This window comes from Crotalus tigris, unplaced genomic scaffold (genome assembly GCF_016545835.1).
Source record: "Crotalus tigris isolate CLP2741 ecotype Arizona unplaced genomic scaffold, ASM1654583v1 scf7180000019298.7629538967:1458412, whole genome shotgun sequence".
NCBI lineage: Eukaryota > Metazoa > Chordata > Lepidosauria > Squamata > Viperidae > Crotalus > Crotalus tigris.
The window spans coordinates 763,015-785,000 of NW_024097474.1; the positions used below are offsets into that span (position 1 = coordinate 763,015).

General features: G+C 42.9%; 1 protein-coding gene and 1 pseudogene across 2 annotated transcripts in view; both read left to right on the forward strand.

Annotated features, from left to right (window-relative positions):
• The first annotated feature begins 597 nt into the window (after positions 1 to 597).
• On the forward strand, positions 598 to 7,132 carry LOC120316223 (annotated as a pseudogene).
• Positions 7,133 to 8,277: 1,145 nt separating this feature from the next.
• The window catches only part of SEL1L3 (SEL1L family member 3), a 24,449-nt gene continuing 10,740 nt past the window's right edge, over positions 8,278 to 21,986 (forward strand). For both annotated transcript variants that reach the window (XM_039361530.1, XM_039361531.1), the window contains exons 1-10: positions 8,278 to 8,408; positions 8,818 to 8,961; positions 10,748 to 10,959; positions 12,499 to 12,678; positions 13,572 to 13,691; positions 14,588 to 14,728; positions 15,659 to 15,721; positions 17,698 to 17,874; positions 19,857 to 19,984; positions 21,538 to 21,621. In XM_039361530.1, the coding sequence (XP_039217464.1) occupies positions 8,919 to 8,961; positions 10,748 to 10,959; positions 12,499 to 12,678; positions 13,572 to 13,691; positions 14,588 to 14,728; positions 15,659 to 15,721; positions 17,698 to 17,874; positions 19,857 to 19,984; positions 21,538 to 21,621 (1,148 nt within the window). In that variant the 5' untranslated portion in view covers positions 8,278 to 8,408; positions 8,818 to 8,918. The remainder of the gene's footprint in view (positions 8,409 to 8,817; positions 8,962 to 10,747; positions 10,960 to 12,498; positions 12,679 to 13,571; positions 13,692 to 14,587; positions 14,729 to 15,658; positions 15,722 to 17,697; positions 17,875 to 19,856; positions 19,985 to 21,537; positions 21,622 to 21,986) is intronic.

Genomic DNA, 21,986 nt, shown 5'->3' on the forward strand with positions numbered 1-21,986 from the left:
TCCACCTCAGGGATCATTTGATGTGACACAAAAAGCCAATCTCAACTCACTAATCTAAATCTTTATTGAGAAGGGTTATTTTTCGTGTATTTTTGTGTGATGTTCTTCTACTCCAACTACACTTGGGAGCTAGGTCAAAGTTGTAAATGCGAACGAAAACAAATTGAAAATCCACTTGGAGATTCCTGCAAACGTGGGCTGAATGAAGGCTAATTCTTAAGGCGAGGGATTAGTTAAACCTGGCACAAGACCCCTCTCTTGGTTGCTTTCCTCTGCATGAATGGGCAGGAGGACGGATGGCCAGGAGGGTGCAAAGCTCTATTGAAGAGGAAGAGGAGCAACCCGCCCCCCTCCCCAGCAGACCCCACTTTTTTCCAGCCCACGGAACGGCGGCCAGGGCACTGGCACTCTGCACAAGCTCAGAGGTCACCCGCTCCGCCTTCAGCCAGGGCCGCGGGGCGGAAGCGCGAGGAGCGGCCGGGCGGCCCCGAGGCAGGCGGCGCACCTGCCGCGCCCCTCCCCGCTTCCTCCTCCACCTGTCCACGAAGCAGGATTTCTCCTCCTCCGCCCGGGCGAGGCCAGCCCGCGGGCATCGCCATGGACAGCGTCGCCGCCGCCGGGTCCTTCTCGGCCTCTGCCTGCTGCTCTGCGTGAGTCCCGGCCCCTTCCCACGACCCGCTGACCCGCATCAGCAGAACCCGTGTCTTCGCTGCAGGCGCGGTCAAAACGCGGGCGGTTTGTCGCGCGGCCGGCCAGCCGCCCCGCCTGAAGCGCTTGGAATTCGCGGGTCGTGAATGCGGACCCGCGAAGCTGGGCGGGCTGAACACAAATCAATCAATCGGGATAGGAGCTGGAAGGACCTCGGAGGTCTTCTAGTCCAGCCCCCAGCTCAAGCAGCAGACCCTGTACCATTTCGGACAAGGGCTGTCCAGTCTCTTCTTAAAAACCTGGGAGTGAGGAAGTGCCCACAACGTCTGAAGGCAACTTCTGTTCCGCTGGTTGATGGTTGTCCACGTTGTCCTTTCCTTTGCCCAAGTTTCCCCCCCCCCCCCCCCGGGTTCCCAGGGGAAGGGTGGCCTTCAGGAATTGGGGGCGCTCCATCGCTGGAGGTCTTTAAGAAGAGACTGGACAGCCCCTTGTCTGGAATGGCGTAGGGCTCCTGGTTGAGCAGGGGGGTTGGACTAGATGACCTTCAAGGTCCCTTCCGGTGCTGCTATTCTGAACGAGTTGCTTCCAAAGTTGGGGGATGCTCCATCACTGAGGTCTTTAACAAGAGACCTGACAGCCGCGTGTCCAGAAGGATGTAGGAGCTCCTGGTTGAGCAGGGGGTTGGACTAGATGGCCTTCGAGTTCCCTTCTGCTTCTGTTGCTCTCTTTTTTGTTTGCTTCTGTTTTTGTCTTTGTACACACATGTGCTCCCCCACTCCTTTCTCCTTTCTCCTTCCGTGACTTCGGCCTGCAGAATCCCTGTAATTAATCCTATTCATTTATTCACATTAATTAGCTCTTCATTAATTAATGAGGTGATGGGGAGGTGCTGTTTCTAGGCCCAGCATTTTACTTTTATTTTACTTGCTGTAATTTAATTTTTTTAGGTAAGGTTTTGTCTTCATTTTGTTTTACTTTGCGGGCATGCATGTTGAAATGTTTTAGAACATTTCATGCTGGCTGTGGAATCTTCTGGGAGTTGAAGTCCACTGCCTTAAAATGGTCAAGGTTGAGAAACACTGTTTTAGAAAGAGGGTTAAAACCAGTACAAACTAAGACAGGCAGTTCTCGATTGATGATCACAGAGGAACCAGAAATTTTCGTTGCTAAGGGAGACAGTTGTTAAGTGAGTTTGGCCCCATTTTACCGACCTTTCTTGCCTCCGTTATTAAGATCGATCGTGGCAGTTGTTTAAATTCGTAACACGGTCGTTAAGTGAACCTGGTTCCCCCATTGGCTTTGCTTATGAGAAGGTTTGCAAAAGGGGATCTCGTGACCCTGGGACACTGCAACTGTCCTAGGTACATGCCATTGCCAAGCAATTAACCAGTGCAACGACTTGCCTCCAGAGGTTGTGGTGCTCCAACACTGGACGTTTTTACGAAGAGATCGGACAACCATTTGGCTAAAATGGTTTAAGGCTTCCTGCCTGAGCAGGAGGTTGGACTAGAAGATCTCCAAGGTCCCTCTCAACTCTCCATTCTATTCTATTCTATTCTATTCTATTCTATTCTATTCTTTCTATTCTATTCTATTCTTTTCTATATTCTCCAATATCTATCTATTCTATTCTATCTATTCTATTCTCTCTATTCTATTCGATCTATTCTATTCTATTCTATTCTATTCTATTCTATTCTATTCTATTCTATTCTATTGCTATTCTATTCTATTCTATTCTATTCTATTCTATTCTATTCTATTCTATTCTTTATTCCTATTCATTCTATGTATTCTATTTCCATATTATATTCTATTCAGATTCTATTCCATTCCAGATTCTATCTATTCAATGTCCAACATTTCCTTATCTTTCTTCTTAGAGAAGTGGACAATCCTTCGGAAAGGAGACATTGCTGACCACGCCAACGTCCCCGAGTCTCGGCACAAGTTAATTTCTGAGGATTTTATCCGCCTGGATGTTTGGGAGAAGAGGTTGAGTCATCGTGCTGGCATTTCGCTGGCCTATTCTGCTCGAAGCCGTGCACCGTTACCTTAGAAGCCGTAGCTTCCTTGGACTTCAGGAAGACCTCTCAGTGTACAAGAAACGGTGGACGGGGGTCCAGTTTGGAAGAATCGAATGGTCAGCTTGAGGTTCCCCAATAGTATGGGTCTTCAGATGATTATCTGATCCAACGGTCGGTAAATGTGCACTGGGTCATCCTGTATGCCTGGATTACTCCGAAGGAGGCGACGGTCCACCATGCTCCAGAAGCAGCAGCTACTGGCGTGCAATTGCCCGGGATTACCGCTTTTTGACCCGGTTCCACCTTTCGAACGTCCGTACAAGGAGCATAAAGTATGCTTGACCTGGAGCGTGGAACAGATGTGGAAACTCCGAGCGAGCAGGATACCCCAATGTCCTCGCGAGAACGGTAGGGACACAAGGATTTCTTCTCCCTGGCAAACCACGTTGTGAGTTTGCAACTACTGAATGTGGACCTAGCAATCCTTTCTCAATTGTTTAGCATGAAGGAAAGTTCTGTCATCTGACCCTTTGTAGGGGTCTCAGTCCAAGCCCCCTAAGCAGGGGGTTGGACTAGAAGATCTCCAAGGTCCCTTCCAACTATTCCTATTCTATTCTATTCTATTCTCTATTCTTTCTATTCTATTCTATTCTATTCTATTCTTCAATCAATCAATTTCTCCTATTCTATTCTAATTCTATTCTATTCTATTCTATTCTATTCTATTCTATTCTATTCTATTCTATTCTATTCTATTCTATTCTATACTATTCTATTCTATTCTGTATTCTATTCTTTCTATTCTATTCTATTTCTATTATTAATTCTATTCTATTCTATTCTATTCTATTTTTCTAAATTTCTATTCTATTCTATTCTATTCTATTCTGTTCTATTCTATTCTATTCTATTCTTAACCTTGTCTTCCTTTGGCATTTAAGTGGGATAGCTATTGCTGTGTTGAAGTTAGCTAATACCTATGGAGATTCCCAGTCATCCAGGTCAGGGCTGTCCCAGAGGTGCTTTTCAAGAGGCAAATGGACTTTCTTATTTTCTTTGAAGACGTTTCACTTCTCATCCCAGAAGCTTCTTCAGCTCTGACTGGTTGGTGGGGAAAGGAAGGTTCATACTCCTTGCAGACAGCTGTCCTTGCCTCCTTTTGGACAGTCCTTGAGGCCACCTGGAGCTTATAAATCTTCTGTTCCCCACCATCCAGCTAGAACTGAAGAAGCTTCTGGGATGAGAAGCGAAACGTCTTCAAAGAAAACAGGAAGTCCAGTTGCCTCCTGAAAAAGCACCTTTGGGACAATGAGTGAGCTGGTAGTTCTGGACAAAGAGGAATGGAAACAATTTTGCTTGCTGAATCCCAGTAAATGCTTGCTAAAAATGAAACCCCAAATGTAGACAGGGACAAGGTGATGGCATGAACAGGAAACCTGGGGAACAGATGTGCTTAAAGTACATTTAGAACTAGATGATTAGGCTGAAATATATATCTCTATCATCTCTATCTCTATCTATGCATACAAAAAAGCAGTTGAAATGACCTTTTGCAATTCCTTTGATTGCATTAAGAACAGTCTTGTTTTTACAGATGTGTTGGACATCCTCGCCTTTCCATATGCATCCAGTGGAGAGGCAACAGGAATCGTAAAGAAATTCCAGAAATTTAAAAACAGCGAACTTGAAGCCATCCGGAAGCATCATAAACGAATTATCCAACGTAGTAATCGCTAGCAATAAAGATCTTTTTATTATTGTTGTGTTGTTGTTTTTCTGCAATGTGCATAGGGCTGCCCGCTGTTTATCCTGTGACATTTAGGCAAATCTGTTAGCCCACTTGATTTGACTTCTCTCAAGATTTCAGACTTAAGTGGCAATAGTGAAGCAGTTTATTTGTTTGTTTGTTTTTCTAAATGCCTATCTTTTGGGAGGGACAAAATTTATACAGTCAGAAACTTGATTGCTTTTCTAGAAACATTAATTCCATCTCATTAAATAGTAATTAGTATAGCAGTGTTTTTTGGTAATAGACAACCATTTGTCTGAAATGGGATAGGGTTTCCTGCCTGAGCAAGGGGTTGGACTAGAAGACCCAAGGTGTTCCTTCCAAACTTCTTCTTCTTCTTTTCCTGCTTCTTCTTCTTCTTCTTCTTCTTCTTCTTCTTCTTCTTCTTCTTCTTCTCTTCTTCTTCTTCTTCTTCTTCTTCTTCTTCTTCTTCTTCTTCTTCTTCTTCTTCTTCTTCTTCTTCTTCTTCTTCTTCTTCTTCTCCTCCTCCTCTCCTCCTCCTCCTCCTTCCTCCTCCTCCTCCTCCTCCTCCTCCTCCTCCTCCTCCTTGCAAATCCCACTCCCTTCTAAGAACTGATGATGTTACCTGGCTGAATCATGAAATGTCTGCAAGAAAACAAGCAAGCTCAGAGACACCAATACCCCACAATAATTCTTCTTCTTCTTCTTCTTCTTCTTCTTCTTCTTCTTCTTCTTCTTCTTCTTCTTCTTCTTCTTCTTCTCTTCTTCTTCTTCTTCTTCTTCTTCTTCTTCTTCTTCTTCTTCTTCTTCTTTTCTTCCTTCTTCTTCTTCTTTCTTCTCCTCCTCCTCCTCCTCCTCCTCCTCCTGCAAATCCCACTCCCTTCTAAACTGAGATGTTACCTGGCTGAATCATGAAAGGTCTGCAAGAAAAAAGCTCAGAGAGCACCAATACCCCACAATAATTCTTCTTCTTCTTCTTCTTCTTCTTCTTCTTCTCTTTCTTCCTTCTTCTTCTTCTTCTTCTTCTTCTTCTTCTTCTTCTTCTTCTTCTTCTTCTTCTTCTTCTTCTTCTTCTTCTCTCTTCTTCTTCTTCTTCTTCCTTCTCTTCTTCTTCTCTTCGTCTTCTCCTCCTCCTCCTCTCCTCCTCCTTCCTCCTCCTCATCATTACTGTTATTGTTATCCTTTGAAGAACACACAATAATTTCCAGGCTGAGAAGTGGGCTAGGTGGTTCCGTTGAATTGACTGGATTATATCAGATAGTTTCAGGAGTCAGTAAGCTGTTTCTCACCAGCCTGTTTGTGCTTCTACAGCTTTACTTTCTCGGTCTGGCTTTATTTACTGCGCTATTGCGAGAGCCACTGTGTGGCATCCTGTATTTCATCGATTCGGAAGAGATGTACGGCACCCCTGCTGTATTTCTCACCAATAAGGTAAGAGGAAGAAAAAGAGATCCGTCTGGCGGGAAACCAGAAGCAGGGACTTCTCCGTGGTGGCTCCCTCCTCGGGAACATCATCCCTCTAGAAATTAGACCGGTCCTCACTCTGACACTCTTTCGGAAGGCCCCGAAGATGAGGTTCTGCCAGCGGGCCTGGGGAGCCCAGAGCGGGACGGAGCCCATCAAATGACTGATTTGAGTGTGGGCGGTCCGCTGGGGATGGGGGGGGCGAGGGGTGATAATTTTATTTTTTATTATTTTTTTTCTTTTATATTGCGTTTGATGTCCTGTCAGCCGCCTTGAGTTGCCATGAGCGAGTAGGCGGAGATAAAAAATGTCTAAATAATAAATATACAAATCAATAAATAGATATGTTAATAAGTAAGTCGGGGATCACATTTCAGGTGATCTTCACATCCAAATGCACCTGGTCAAAGAGGGGATCTAGCAGGAAAGAGCACGTTCTGCCTTCCTCTGAAGCAGTGGTTGCGGCTGGATCTCTCCGTTAATGGACAGGAGGTATGTCCTGTCTGTCTCTCTCTCTTTTTCTCTCTTTCTCTCTCTCTTTCTCTGTCTCTCTTTGTCTCTTTCTCTGTCTGTCTCTTTCTCTCTTTCTCTTTCTGTCTCTCTCTCTGTGTCTCTTTCTCTCTGTCTCTTTCTGACTTTTTTTCTTCTCTCTGTCTCTGTCTCTCTCTCACTGTCTCTCTTTCTCTCTGTCTGTCTCATTCTTCTCTCTTTCCCTCCCCTCTCTCTGTCTCTCTCTGTCTCTTTCTCTCGTCTCTCTCTCTTTTGTCTCTCTCTGTCTCTCTCTCTCTTTTTCTCTCTTTCTCTGTCTCTCTTTGTCTCTTTCTCTGTCTCTTTCTCTTTTTCTCTTTCTGTCTCTCTCTCTCTTTCTCTCTGTCTCTTTCTGACTTTTCTTTCTCTCTGTCTCTGTCTCTCTCTTTCTCTCTCACTCTATCTCTCTTTCTCTCTGTCTGTCTCTTTCTCTCTTTCCCTCCCCTCTCCCTGTCTCTCGTCTCTCTCTGTCTCTCTCTCTCTTCCTCTGTCTCTCTGTCTCTCTCTCTTTTTCTTTCTCTCTGTCTGTCTGTCTGTCGTCTGTCTCTGCCTCTCTCTTTCTCAACTTGCACGCACTTCCCAATATGAGTCAGTCCCCAATCATCTAATGTAAATCGCATGACCCCAGAGATGCTGCAACGGTCATACATGTGACAAAAGGATCATACTTTCAGACGAATCTTTAACTTTTTCTTTCAGATCGACATCACCGTCGTTGGGAAGAATATGAGTGTCTTTCTCAGATTTTTAAGTAGACCAACTTCTATTCGTATAAGTGCCATGTTTTTATATAAAACATCTCTCTCTCTCTCTCTCTCTCCTCTCTCTCATCTCTCTCTCTCTCTCTCTCGTATAGTAATAGTAGTAAAGTTGGAAGGGACCTGGAGGTCATCTAGTCCAACCCCCTCTCAGGCAGGAAACCCTACACCATTTTGGACAAATGGCTGTCCAGTCTCTTCTTAAAAACTTCCAGTGTTGGAGCATTTACCACTTCTGGAGGCAGGTTGTTCACTGATTAATTGTTCTCACTGTCAGGAAGTTTCTCCTTAGTTCTAGGTCTTCTCTCCTTGATTAGTTTCTACCCGTTGCTTCTTGTCCTGCCTTCAGGTGCTTTGGAGAATAGCTTATTCCCTCTTCTTTATGGCAGCCCCTGAATATTGGAATACTGCTATCATGTCCCCCCCTTGTCCTTCTCTTCGTTAAACTAGACATACCCAATTCTAGCAACCGTTCCTTATATGTTTTAGCTCCAGTCCCCTTCATCTTTGTTGCTCTTCTCTGCACTCTTTCTAGAGTCTCAACATCTTTTTACATCGTGGTGACCAAAACTGGATCAGGATTCCAATTTTCTTCTCTCTCTCTCTCTCTCTCTCTCTCTCATCTCTCTCTCTCTCTCTAACTGGGTTATAAAAGCCGTACAATTTATCTTCCTTTTCCTAGTTTTCAGCAAGATTTCTACCACAATGACACCGATGGCTACTTGGTTTTGGGGGCAGCAGTACATGCCGGAATCAAAGGATATTTTGGATCAGCGAGTACTACCGTCTTAGCAACGTAGAGACTGAAAGGTGAGATTGTGAAGGATGGAAATATGGAGAGGAAAAGGGAGGCCAGTCTCTGTTTGATGAATGCCCTTGGTTGATTAGTGACCTCGGAACGTTGCAACCATCATAAATATGAGTCAGTTGCCAAGCGTCAAAATTGCCGTCAGTGTGAAAATGGTCGTAAGTTACTTTTTTTCAGCCCCGTTTGTAACTTTGAACGATCACTAAACGAACTGTTGTAAGCCGAGGACTAGCTGTACAATTTTCTTAAAATTGCCACTCTGTGAAATAAATATTATTTTTTTTTGCCCCTTCCAGTTTTCTCATCCGTTCTGCAACAAAGAGATTTCAGAGAGAATTGAGATGTACTATCAGAAACGGGCTAATATCCAGAATAGAGTATCTGAGCCTGGATTCTCGGTGGAATATTTGAAGAAAATCAACAGTGTAAGTTATTGTGATGTTATTGTGCTCTTGTGTGGGCTCATTTGAGGCACCAGGAGAGATTGGAGAGCCGTTGGACTAGAAGACCTCCAAGGTCCCTTTCAACTATTCTATTCTATTCTATTCTATTCTATTCATTCTATCTATTCTATTCTATTCTATTCTAGTCTAGTCTAGTCTAGTCTAGTCTAGTCTAGTCTAGTCTAGTCTAGTCTAGTCTACTCTAGTCCAGTCCCATCCTGTATTCTATTCTATTCTATTCTATTCTATTCTATTCTGTTCTGTTCTGTCTTTCTGTTCTGTTCTATTCTATTCCATTCTATTCTATCATTCCATTCCATTCCAACTCTGTTTTTCTGTCATTCTGTTAGAAAACCATTTTCTTCTTTTTTTAATGGCAATTTTTCCTCAGGCCCTCTTGACAACTATTATCTGGAACTGAGCCACAAATACAGGAGCCCTCGGAAGTGTGTTGCTTTGAGCTGGAGAAAGGATGGATAGGGACATCACAGCATGCTTGAAGACGCAAAGGACACCACTCCACCTTTCCCAGAAGGTAAAGTCCTTTTTCCATACGGCGGATAGTCAAGATCATGGCAATAACTCTTGCAACAGGCCCAAACAGGCCCACCCACCCACCCAGCGGATTGATGGGTTGTGGAGATTCCTGTAGGATGAAAAAACATGGTGGCAGCTGTTTGAAAATATGTCTAGTACAGTGTTTCTCAACCTTGACAATTTTAAGGCATGTGGACTTCAATTCCCAGAATTCCACATGCCTTAAAATTGTTAAGGTTGAGAAACACTGGTCTAGTAACTTCTTTGAAGAAAAAGTCCATTTCTATAAGTCCATTTTTGCCAGTTCTATAAATTCTCTTTCTTTTAATATAGATTGGTTCAAAGTCCATCTTGATTTTTTTTTTTTTTTTTTTGGTATTCCTCTCCACATCACTTTTAGAGAGTTATGGTCTGCCTATGTACCTGGTTCTATCTCAATATCCTGCATAGTTGTCCTCAGTTCAGATGTCATCCAAATCCTAATGAGTCTGGACGAGGATTTTTGACTGTTTGAATAAAATGTACATCGTAATTTTCCTGGATTAATGTCCCTCCAAACATCTTGTACTCCAATTTCTTCTATCATATTAAAAAAAGGTCTTAGGTAATCTTCTTCTTCCAGTTTTTCCTGTTTTACTACTTTTATAGTCTAGTCCCATCCACTATCGCATTAAAGTCTCCTACTAAACAGATATTTTGGCACTCCGTTTCTATTATTTTTCTGTGGAGGTTTTGATAGAATTCTTCCTGGTTATTATTTGGTGCGTAGATTACTACTAACAATGCTTGTTTTTGATGTAAGTATATTTCTACCATCACAATTCTTCCTTCTTCATCTGAATAAATCATTTTAGAATCTGTGGACCTGTGTTAAAGCAAGAAAAATTTGGACAAAAATAAATACTTGGCTAGAAAAGATGTTGGGAAAACATGTAGATTTTAAACCTGAACTTTTCTTATTAGGTATAATACCAGAAAAATCTGATAAGCAAAGTTTATATTTAACATTGCATATACTAACACCAGTGAGATGCGTATTTGCTCAGCACTGGAAGAATGAAAAAAAAAATCACTAGACAAAGAGATAATCAAGAAAATATTGGATTGTGCTGAAATGGACAGACTTATATTGAGGATCAAAGAGTAAAGAAGATACAGAATATTTTCAAACATGGAATTTATTTATGTTTTAAATATGTTTATGAATTTTTTTTACATAATCACCTTAATATTTGGTAAACATCGTGTTGTCTGGCTTTATATTTAAAAAAACAATCAATAACAATTTGTTTCTATAACTCTATAGTCCACATAATAGCTTTGCTTGATGTTCTTCCAAATGTTCTCTTTTGCCATCCTTGAATTAATACAATGTTTATTATTTGGATAAATAACAATTAAATATAGACATTTATTTCTAATATTTCTGCAAATAATAAGCACGTCGATATAAAGCTTCTTTTCTAACTGATCATCTTGATTGCCTTATCATGGATCCTGTTTAACGTTCTTATTTAAATTTGTTTTCCCCACAATATTCAAAACATTCTTACTTTATTTTATCCATGGTTGGGAAAAAGAGGTAAGAATGTAACTTGCATTATTAAGCAAACAAATTAACCCAGACCACATGGTGTTTATTAAGCGCTGATCAAATGTAATAATAGAAAATTAATAAAATTCTTTGAAAAGAAAAAAAGAAAGAAAGAAAACAGGATGGCAGCAGAAGCAGGAGTAGAAACCATCTCACTGGCTTACTAATGTGTTGTATCTTACTCTTTCAGTATCCAAACGCAAGAAGGAGATAGCCTTCAAAATTGGACGCAGGTTATTTGAGGCAGCTGTTCAAAACCTATCACGAGCGGACGGTCTGCTTTATATCAATTCCTCCATTTTGGCCCTGAGGGATTCCAGCAGTTATGGATATTCCAGAGCTTCTTATGTTCTCGGTGTCATCTTTGAAGTTGGGCTAGCTGTATCTTCAGACCCAGCTCAGGTAAGACGTTGGGATACTCGCATTTCTACTCCAGGATTTAGAAGCCCCTGAGGGGGTCCATGGCTTTCATCAGCCTCCCTGAAGCACTGTCCTGATGTGGTTTGCCATGGCTGTTCATCAGCCTCCCTGAGGCACCTGTCCTGATGTGGTTTGCCTCTGGCTGGCTGGCTGGGAAATTCTAGGAGTTGAAGTCCACCCATCTTAAAGTTGACTTAAGGTTGAGAAACCCTTGCTACAAGTCTAGGTGTAGCTGTAGTACAGATAGAGGTGGTCCTTGGCTTACGACCACAATCGAGGCCCAGAAATTTCTGTTGTTAAGGGAGGCATTCGTTAAGGGAGTTTTGCCCCGTTTAACGACCATTTTGTTCACCGTTGTTAAGAGAATCACCTCGGTGGTTAAGTTAGCCACTTGGCTGTGAAGTCAATCAGGCTTGCCCAGTGACTTTGCTTGTTAGAAAGTCTTGCCTCGGTGTTTCTGAGTTTGCTATTGTTTCTTTGATATTTGCAATATAATAGTAATAGTAATAATAGTAATAATAATAATAAGAAGAAGAAGAAGAAGAAGAAGAGGAGGAGGAGGAAGAAGAAGAAGAAGAAGAAGAGGAGGAGGAGGAGGAGGAGGAGGAGGAAGGGACCTTGGAGGTCATCTAGTTCAACCCCCTGCTCAGGCAGGAAACCCTAGACCATTTCAGACAAATGGCTGTCCAATCTCTTTTGAACCATCTCCAGTGTTGGAGCCTTCACAACTTCTGGAGGCAAGGAGTTCCACTGATTAATTGTTCTAACTGTCAGGAAATTTCTCTTTAGTTCCAGGTTGCTTCTCTCTTTGGTCAGTTTCCATCCGTTGCTTCTTTTTTTTTTAATTAAAAGTTTTATAAATTACAATATAAACCCGCCCATCCCCTCCCCCCTCCCCCAGTTCCCAGAGCTGATTACAGGGTAACAAATAAACAAACATAATCTAGCTAACATAAACCAACTAAACTATCAATCAAAACCGTAATACATTTTAACTCCTTCTCAAAACAAATATTAGCAAATTATGACAACAATAATAATACAATTAATACTATTAATAATTATCTAAAATCTATTCAAAAGCAAGATAATACTTTTCAGTTTCATACTTCTTTTGAATATAATCAATCCATCTTCTCCAAACCATAATTTATCTTTCTTGTGAATGATCCTTCATTCCGTTGCTTCTTGTCCTGCCTTCAGGCGCTTTGGAGAATAGCTTGACTCCCTCTTCTTTGGGGCAGCCCCTCAAATATTGGAATACTGCTATCATGTCCCCCCTAATCCTTCTTTTCTTTAGACTAGCTATTCCCAAATCCTGCAACTGTTCTTCGTATGTTTTAGCCTCCAGTCCCCTAATCATCTTTGTTGCTCTTCTCTGCACTCTTTCTAGAGTCTCAACATCTTTTTTTACACGGTGGTGACCAAAACTACAACAAGACAAAGCTATAATACTATAAAACTACAATAATATGATGTTACTTTCCTGGATTTACCTTCCAAACGGTTCGTCCTTTCCAGGGATTGCTCTACAGCTTGGTCGCAGCTCAAGAAGGGGATCGTCTTGCTCTGATGAACCTGGGCTACAAGCACTATCAAGGAATGAGTAATTACCCCCAGGATCTTGAGGTCTCCTACGCTTACTATAGCGACGTGGCTCTAAAGACGCCCCGTGATCAACAGAACGGAGCAGAAGATCAGGTAAATATGAGGATGGTCTCTGGCAGACATCTTCTCCTGGTTGTTAAAAAAGAATAATGGCTGTTTTAATAATGGCTAAAAAGCTGTTTTTTGCAAAGATAATACCCAGTGCCTTTTTCGTAAGAAAAAGGGTGCCGAAACTCACATCTTGTTAATCTTTTATTTTTTAAAAAAATCATATACTCAGTTCTTAACTTAAATTTCATTTACTGTATTTAAGGCCAAATGTTCCCCGTAAATTTTACAGTAAACATTAAAAAAAGATTTTCAATTCACCGACGATATTTGAAATAAAGGAATTATTTATCTTTCGCCCATAGTCAGTCCTTGTGCACACACCCACACACATCAGTTGTGTAACGAAACATAATGGTTGCCATCTGCAGTAAGCACCCGGTGCGCGACCACACAACCAGTCACAAGCCGAGCAGTGCCAGAAGCCGAGCAGCGCCATCACAACCAACGCGGACGAAGTACGCATGCATGGGACTCGCCACACAAGCAGCCCGCATGCACCGTTTTAATGATTTTGCCGCCAACCTGCTACACTCAACAGGGCGATTCAAACATCACGTTTTCAAAAGTTACTTTTAAAACTTGGAAAATCCGTCAAAAAAAGTGCCGGAACTCCGTTCTGGTGTGTTCTATGACAAAAAAAAAAGCACTGGTAATACAAGTAGTCCCTGACTTATGACGACGACGGAGCCCCTAAATTTATGTTGCAAAATGAAGATCAAAAGGGAGGATGGTGGAAATCCCTGTGGCTTCTTCTGTCTTGTTCCCTTTGGAGCAATGTGCTTGCAGAATGAGCGGCTTCAACTTCGGTAGAAAGAAGGACGTTGTGCTGCGTGTGTATTTACTGTGTTCTCTCTTTGTCCTCTTTTGTTTTTCAGGCGTTTGTCGAAGCCATCCGGCTTCAGGATGAGGCCTTGTTAAAAGTCCTGCCCAAAGAAAATGGGGATGTTTTCATGTGGTTGAAGCATGAAGCAGTAAGAGGGGATTCAGCTGCACAGGTAAAACTAGATCGACTGTATACCTTTTTAAAAAAAGGATATATATATATATATAAATTTTGCTAGCCAAAAATCAAGGACCGAAACAGGAGGACTTTTTCCAGCTGAGCCACCAAAATAGAGAAAGCTAGCAAAAAAATGATAGGATGGTCAGCTTTCTGAGGAAAAACTCAGACAGGAAGTCCTCGGCTTACAACACTTCATTTAGCGACCGTTCCAAGTTACAACGGCACTGCAAACGGGACTTATTTTTCACGCTCACGGCTGTTGCGGCCTCCTCAGGATCACGGGATCTAAAATGCGGACGCTCGCCAACTGGCTCATATTTACGATGGTCGCAGCGTCCCCGGGAGAGCATCACGTGATCCCCGTTTTGCGTCCTTTTGACAAGCAAAGTCAAAGGGGAAGTTAAGATTCGCTTAACGACCGGGTCACTCATTTATCAACCACAGGGATTCGCTGTGGCAAGGAAGGTTGTAAAATGCTTAAGCCTCGCTGAACAATGGAAGTGTTGGGCTCCAAATTGTGGCCGTAAGCTGAGGACTTCCTGTACGTCGGCAACCTCCCTAACTGATCTATACATTTCTGCAATGGTGTGTGGAAATGACCTTGGGAGACAGGAGGGAGGACTGCCAAGTGGACAACTGGACGTGTTAAAGAAGTCTCAGTCACAGGAGGAGGGAGGGAGGGGGCGTGGGAAACTTTTCAGCCAGAGCCCCCCCCTGGTTTTCCAGAGGCTAAAAGAAAGGAAAAATACTTTCCCTTTTGCACAGTTGCTGTGAATGCAACTTTACTCTAAAGAGAGAGAGAGAGTATGCTCCTGGGTGGTGCTTTTTCCCCTGGACTACCTTGCAGGGCTAACAACCTCCCTGTTGGGACGTTTTGTCTTGCTTTAGCAACGTTTAGGACAGATGCTCTTCTGGGGCCAGCAAGGCGTAGAGAAAAATCTAAAGGCAGCCGTGGAATGGTATGCACAGGGCGCCTTAGGGAATGAAGACCCGGTCTCTTTATTCGATTATTCCATTGTGTTGTTCAAGGTAAATGTTAATTTTTTGGAGGGGGGGTGGGGAAAAACCCAAACACTTTGGGGAACGTTTTCCTTTTAAAATTGTGTAATGTTAGGAAGAAGGGAAAGAAAAGAAAAGAAAAGAAAAGGAAAGGAAAGAAAGAAAGAAAGAAAGAAAGAAAGGAGAGAGGGTGGGGGGAGGAAGGAGGGAGGGAGGGAAGGAAGAAGGAAGGGAGGGAGGGAAGAAAAAGAGAGGGGGAGGAAGAAAGGAAGGAAAGAAGGAAAAGAGGGAGAGAAGGGATGGAGGGAGAAAAGAAGAAAGGAAGGAAGGAAGGGAGGGAGGGAGGAAGGAAGGGAGGAAAAAGGGAGGGGGAGGAAGAAAAGAAGGAAGGAAAGAAGGAAGGAGGGAAGGAGGGAGGGAGGAAGGAAGGGAGGAAAAAGGGAGGGGGAGGAAAAAAGGAAGGAAAGAAGGAAGGAAAAGAGAGAGGAAGGAAGGAAGGAAGGAAGGAAGGAAGGAAGGAAGGAAGGAAGGAAGGAAGAGGGAGGGAAGTGAGTTTTGCTCCATTTTACGACCTTTCTGGACCCAGTTGTTAAGTGAACCGCTGCAGTTCTTAAGTTAGCCACACTGTGGTGAAACCAATCCCCGTTGACTTGACATGTCAGAAAGTCGTTAAAAGAGGATGGCAACCGTCGTAAATACGAACCAGTTGCCAAGCGTCTGCATTTTGATCACGTGACCTTTGGAGAGGCCTCAGCGGTCATAAGCGTGAAAAATAAGTCTCTTTGAACGGTCACTAAACAAACTTAGTTGTAAGTCAAGGGCTAACTAGGCATCTTCCCTTGTAAACAGAACGCTCCAGTTTTTGATAAAGGGCTTCTATCGCTTTCCTATATGAAAAAAAAAAAAAAGGCTGAAGACATTTGGAAATATATATATGTGTATATTTTTCTCCTTGTTTAGGGTCAAGGGGTGAAAAGAAATAAACGCCTTGCTTTGCGTCTGATGAAAAAAGCTGCTTCAAAGGTAGAATCTAATTGCAAGATCTGTGGATTGTTCTGTCAGAGATTGTGTCAGTTCTAATTCAGATCTCCCTCTTTCCTTTTTCCCGCTCACGATGGAAAATTCTGCTTTTTCTCAAAACTGCCTAGCTCTTTAGGAACAAAAACTACCCCGCTGTTGAATTGCCCAGAGTCTCTTTGATTCCATCAAAGTAGATTAACCAAGATTGCTTTTCTGCACAATTGTTGCGTGAAAATGCAGCCTTTGGGAATTCCATGCCCGGGGTTTTTTTTTATTCTTCTCCCCCCAAAAAGGTGTTAGCTGTAAATTGTGGCTTATTTGGGGCTTGACTCAGCCTTCCATCCTCCAGTTGTTGTTAGGTGCGAAGTCATGTCCGACCCATCGCGACCCCATGGACAACGTTCCTCCAGGCCTTCCTATCCTCTGCCATCTTCTGGAGTCCATTGAAGCTCGCGCCTCCTGCTTCAGGGACTCCATCCAGCCCCCTCCTTCTCTGTCGTCCCCTTCTTCTATTGCCCTCCATCTTTCCCAGCATTAGGCTCTTCTCCAGTGAGTCCTTCCTTCTCATTAGGTGGCCAAAGTACTTGAGTTTCAACTTCAGGATCTGGCCTTCTAAAGAACAGTCTGGGTTGATCTCCTGTAGGACTGACCAGTTGGATTGCCTTGCAGTCCAGGGGACTCGCAGGAGTCTTCTCCAGCACCAGAGTTCAAAGGCCTCCATTCTTTGGCGCTCAGCCTTCCTTATGGTCCAACTTTCATCCTCCAGAGATTAGTAAAATGAAGGACTCAAACCCAATTTCTGCAAGTGTTCTTCATACGCCACTAATATTTATATGTAAGGGTGTAGGTATATACATACGTTGCATATAGCATGTTTACATGTGTGTTATGTATGTGTACATTTTTGAGAGCAGGCAACAGAATTTCATTTTTAATGTGTGCCCTCAATAAAAAAAAAGATAATAAAGATTATCTATCTATCGTGTTTTAGTCACCGGGCCTTTAATCATCTTGGTTGCTCTTCTCTGCACTTTTTCCAAAGTCTCAACATCTTTTTTTTTTTTTTTTGTAACGTGGTGACCAAAACTGGATGCAGTATATTCCAAGTGTGGCCTTACTAAGGTTTTATAAAGCGGTGCTAATATTTTACGTCATTTTGATTCTATGCCTCTGTTTCTACAACCAAGGATTGTGTTAGCTCTTTTGGCTGCTGCCGCACACGGCTGACTCGTGTTTAAGTGATTGTCCACTAGGACTTCAAGGTCCCTCTCAAAGTGGCTGTTTCTGAGCCAGTTTTCACCTAATCTGTACTCATAGCTTTGGTTTTTCCTGCCTGGGTATAAAAACCTTATTTTATTTTTAAAATTTATAAGCCGCCCCACTCCCGAAGGACTCTGGGCGGCTAACAATAAAAAACACATAAAACATAACAAAACAACAATACAAGAACAGTCATCCAGGGGTAAGGTTTTATAAACCCCAGGCCTGCCGGAAAAGCCAGGTCTTAAGTAGCTTACGGAAGACCAACAGGGTGGGAGCGGTCCTAATCTCCGGGGGGGGGGGCTGGTTCCAAAGCGTGGGTGCCATCACAGAGAAGGCCCTCCTCCGTGGCCCCGCCAAATGGCACTGCTTGGCCGACGGGGCCTGAAGAAGGCCCAGCCTGTGGGATCTAACCGGACGTAGGGAACTATGAGGTAGTAGGCGGTCTCACAAATAGCCTGGCCCTGAGCCATATAGGGCTTTAAAGGTAATGACCAACACCTTGAATTGGACCCGGAGACCAATAGGCAACCAGTGCAGCTCACGGAGGATAGGTGTAACGTGGGTGTATTGAGGAGCACCCACTATCACTCGCGCGGCTGCATTCTGGACCAACTGTAGTCTGCTTGCTTTTCTCCCCGTTAGATCTCATGTTGTTGGATACGAACCTGCACGGCAGTTTATTGATCTTATTTTATTGATTTTTTTTCTCCCAACAGGGCTTCCCCCAGGCAGTCAATGGCCTTGGCTGGTATTATCACAATTTTGAAAAAGATTTTGTCAAAGCAGCCAAATTTTGGCTTGAAGCTGAAGCCTTGGGTAGCCCAGATGCCTCCTTCAATCTCGGAGTTTTGCATTTAGATGGAGTGTATCCAGGAGCTACAGGTAGAAATCGGGTAAGTATCCCATAAGCCAGTGGCCCCCCAACATTTTGGGCACCAGGGACTGGTTCCATGGAGAGAGGATCAACAGAGGAATGACTCTTTGTTTTCTAGAAATAGTGTCCGTCACTCATTTCTTTCCAAGCTCAAAGTCAATAAAAATAGCCTGGATCTTCTTGAAGCATCTCTTATAGCAGACCGTAAGAAGCTGGCCTTCAAAACAACTAATCTTGATTCTCAGTTTCCAAAGATCTTTAGTCAAGATTTTAAGCAGCATTTAACAACAAGGATAGTCTTCCAGGTAGGATAGAATTATAACACTCAGCAGCCCTACTTAGTAAGGCAAGTAATGAGAAGCAAAGAAGAGCAATTAAGACGACTGAAGGCCGGAAGATTAAAATATGAAGAACGGTTGCAGGACTTGGGGGTGGACAGTCTAGAGAAAAGAAGGTCTGGGGTGACATGATAGCAATATTCCAGTATTTGAGGGGCTGATACAAAGAAAAGGAGGTCAACGTATTCTCCAAAGCACCCGAAGGCAGGACAAGAAGCAACGGATGGAAACTAATCAAGGAGAGAAGCATTAAGGAGAAATTAAGGAGAAACTTCCCAACAGTGAGGACAATTAACAAGTGGGACAGCTTGCCTCCAGAAGTTGTGGGTGCTTCATCACTAGAGGTTTTTAAGAAGAGATTGGCTGACCATTGGACAATGGGTGTTCAATGGATATTTGAGGGGCTACCACAAAAAAGAGGGGTCAACTTATTCTCCAAGGCACCTGAAAGCAGGACAAGAAGCAACGGATGGAAACTCATCAAGGAGAGAAGCAACCTGGAATTAAGGAGAAACCTCCTAACAGTGAGGACAATTAACCAGTGGAACAACCTGCCTCCAGAAGTTGTGAATGCTCCAAGATTGGAGGTTTAATTGTAGCCATACATTGAGGACCACCTGTATTAAATTCAAAAGCTAAGGGAAATCATCAAAACAATTAAAAAACAAAAGCTAGAATATTTCGGACACGTGATGCAACACCCAGAAAAATAGGGCATACGCCATTTAATCCTCCAGGGAAAGATTGAAGGCAAACGAGGTCCAGGCAGAAGAAGAACATCGTGGCTTCAACATCTAAGGGACAAAACTCAGCAGCACTTTTTCGTGCGGCGGCTGATAAAAACAGGATCGCCAACGTGATCGCTAACGTCCAATAACGGATATGGCAGAAGAAGAAGAAGAAGAAGAAGAAGAAGAAGAAGAAGAAGAAGAAGAAGAAGAAGAAGAAGAAGAAGAAGAAGAAGAAGAAGAAGAAGAAGAAGAAGAAGAAGAAGAAGTTTTAACCTTCCAATGCAGTTCTTAGAATCTGCTCTTAATCTCCAGCCTTCTTGTACAGAACAATCTTGTAAGCAAAGGATCACAAACTAGACTTTCCGTACTATTGATGCTATGACAACCTGGCTTCAATATTAAACCATATTTTCCTCCATGGCTTCTCAGCTGAAATACAAGCAGTCCTCGGCTTACATCCATTCGTTTAGTGACCATTCGAAGTTACAACTAAAAAAAAGGGACTTACAACTGGTTTTTCACCCTTGTTAGCAAGGCAACATGCCCTTTGGTCACGTGATCAAAATTCAGATGGTTGGCAACTGGTTCATAGTTATGACGGTTGCGGTGTGCTGAGGTTGCGTGATCCCCTTTTGTGACCGTCCGACACCTCAAGTCAATGGGGAAAACCGATTCGCTTAAGGACGGTGTTGCTAACACGAGAACTGCAGTGATTCACTTAAGAACAGCAGCAAGGTTATAAACGGGGGCAAAATTCGCTTAACAAAGGTCTCGCTTAGCAACATAAATTTCGGCCTCAGTTACGCTCGTAAGTCGAGGATTAAAATTATAAATGTGTGAATTGCAGCTAGTAACCTGGGTTAAACTATTTTTTTTAAATTTAGATGGAAGTTACGCATATTTGTTAACAATTCTTCCCCCCCCCCCGGCAGAATATGGCTGCTGGCTATTTCTACAAAGCAGCAGAAAAGGGTCACCTGGATGGGACTTTGCGCTGCTCCCAGTTTTACATTGCAGGAAATCTACCCGGCTTTCCCAGGGATCCTGAAAAAGCGGTCCTGTAAGTAATGATCAAGGAGAAATGACTGCAAAAAAATATGTTACTTGGTTGACCGTCATCTGTCATTAGTGATTAGTGTGCCCTACTTGCAAGTCACCTTTCTAATTGGGGTCCCCCACAAGGCAGAGATGATTAGAAACTCTGCAGGAGCTCTTGAGGATAAATAAGGAAATAACTAACCATCCCTCTTTTGAACTTCACATTCCATACAATTGTTAGCAGTGCTAGGAATTCTCACATACCATAACTTCTTCTCCTTCTCTTTCTCCTTCTCCTCCTCCTCCTTCTCTTCACCGCCTTCCCTTCTAGGACTGATGATGTTCCCTAGTTGGGTCATGAGACACTTTCAAGAAGACAAGAGATCACCAAGAGTGCTTCTCCTTCTCCTTCTCCTCCTCCTCCTCCTCCTCCTCCTCCTCCTCCTCCTCCTCCTCCTCCTCCTCCTCCTCCTCCTCCTCCTCCTCTCCCCTCCTCCTCCTCCTCTTCACAAACCCCTGATGAAGACTTTTCCTTCAACAATTGAAGGGAAAGTCTTCATCATTCCCCTTCCCTTCTAGCACTGATGGGGTTCCCTAGTTGGGTCATGAGATGTTTTCAAGAAAACAAGAGATCACCAAGAGTGCTTCTCCTCCTTTCTCCTTATCTATCTCCTCCTCCTCCCCTTCCCCCTCCCCCTCCTCATGATATGTTGGATTGATCCTGTCAGCCATCATTCTCAGACAGACAGACAAACAGACAGACAGACATAGATAGAGATGGATGGATGGATGGATGGATGATAGGTGATAGATAGATAGATGGGTAGATAGATAGATAGATAGATAGATAGATAGATAGATAGATAGGTAGATGATAGATAGATAGAGATAGACGGATAGACAGACAGACATAGATAGAGATGGATGGATGGATGGATAGATGATAGGTGATAGATAGATAGATAGATGGGTAGATAGATTAGATTAGATAGATAGATAGATAGATAGATAGATAGATAGATAGATAGATAGATAGATAGATAGATAGATATAGATGGACAGACAGACAAACAGAGACGGATATAAATGACAGATAGGATAGTGATGATAGATGATAGATGATAGATAGATAGATAGATAGATATAGAGATAGATAGATAGATAGATAGATAGATAGATATGGATAGATAGAGATAGAGATAGAGATAGATAGATAGATAGATAGATAGATAGATAGATAGATAGATATAGATAGATAGATAGATAGATAGATAGATAGATAGATAGATAGATAGACAGACAAATGGATATAGATGACAGATAGGATAGTGATGATAGATGATAGATAGATAAATAGAATGGATGGATGGATGGATGGATATTGGAAAATAGTAGAAGATAGAGACCAATCCATCCATCCATCATCCCATCAGACAAAGGCTTTGCTTGCTCCTAGAGATGATTTTTCCCACTTTCTACCCCTTGGGGTGTCCGAGGCTGAAGGAGAACAGACTCCCTTCAGCCATCACGGGGCTTTCCTTTCTCTCCTTTTAATGCTACTCCTTCCATTTGCAGATGGGCAAAATACGTGGCAGAGAAGAACGGCTATTTAGGCCACGTCATCCAAAAAGCACTCAAAGCATACCTGCAATTGTCCTGGTAGGTGTGTGGTTCATGTTTACACCTGGAAAAGGTGCTTTAGTTGATATTGTGAGCTGCGTTGCCAGTTCCTCATTTTACAGGTAGCTCTCAGCTTGCAACAGTTCATTTAGTGACCATTCAAAGTTACAACGGCACTGGAAAAAAAGTGACTTACGGCCGTTTTTCACACGACGGTTGCAGCATCCCTAGGGTCATGTGATCAAAATTCAGAGGCTCGGCCACTGGCTTGTACTTATGACAGTTGGAATGTCACGTGATCCCCTTTCACAACCTTCCGGCAAGCAAAGTCAACGGGGGAAGCCAGTTTCACTTAACAACCCTGTTCCTAACTTAACAACCGCAGTGATTCACTTAACAACGGT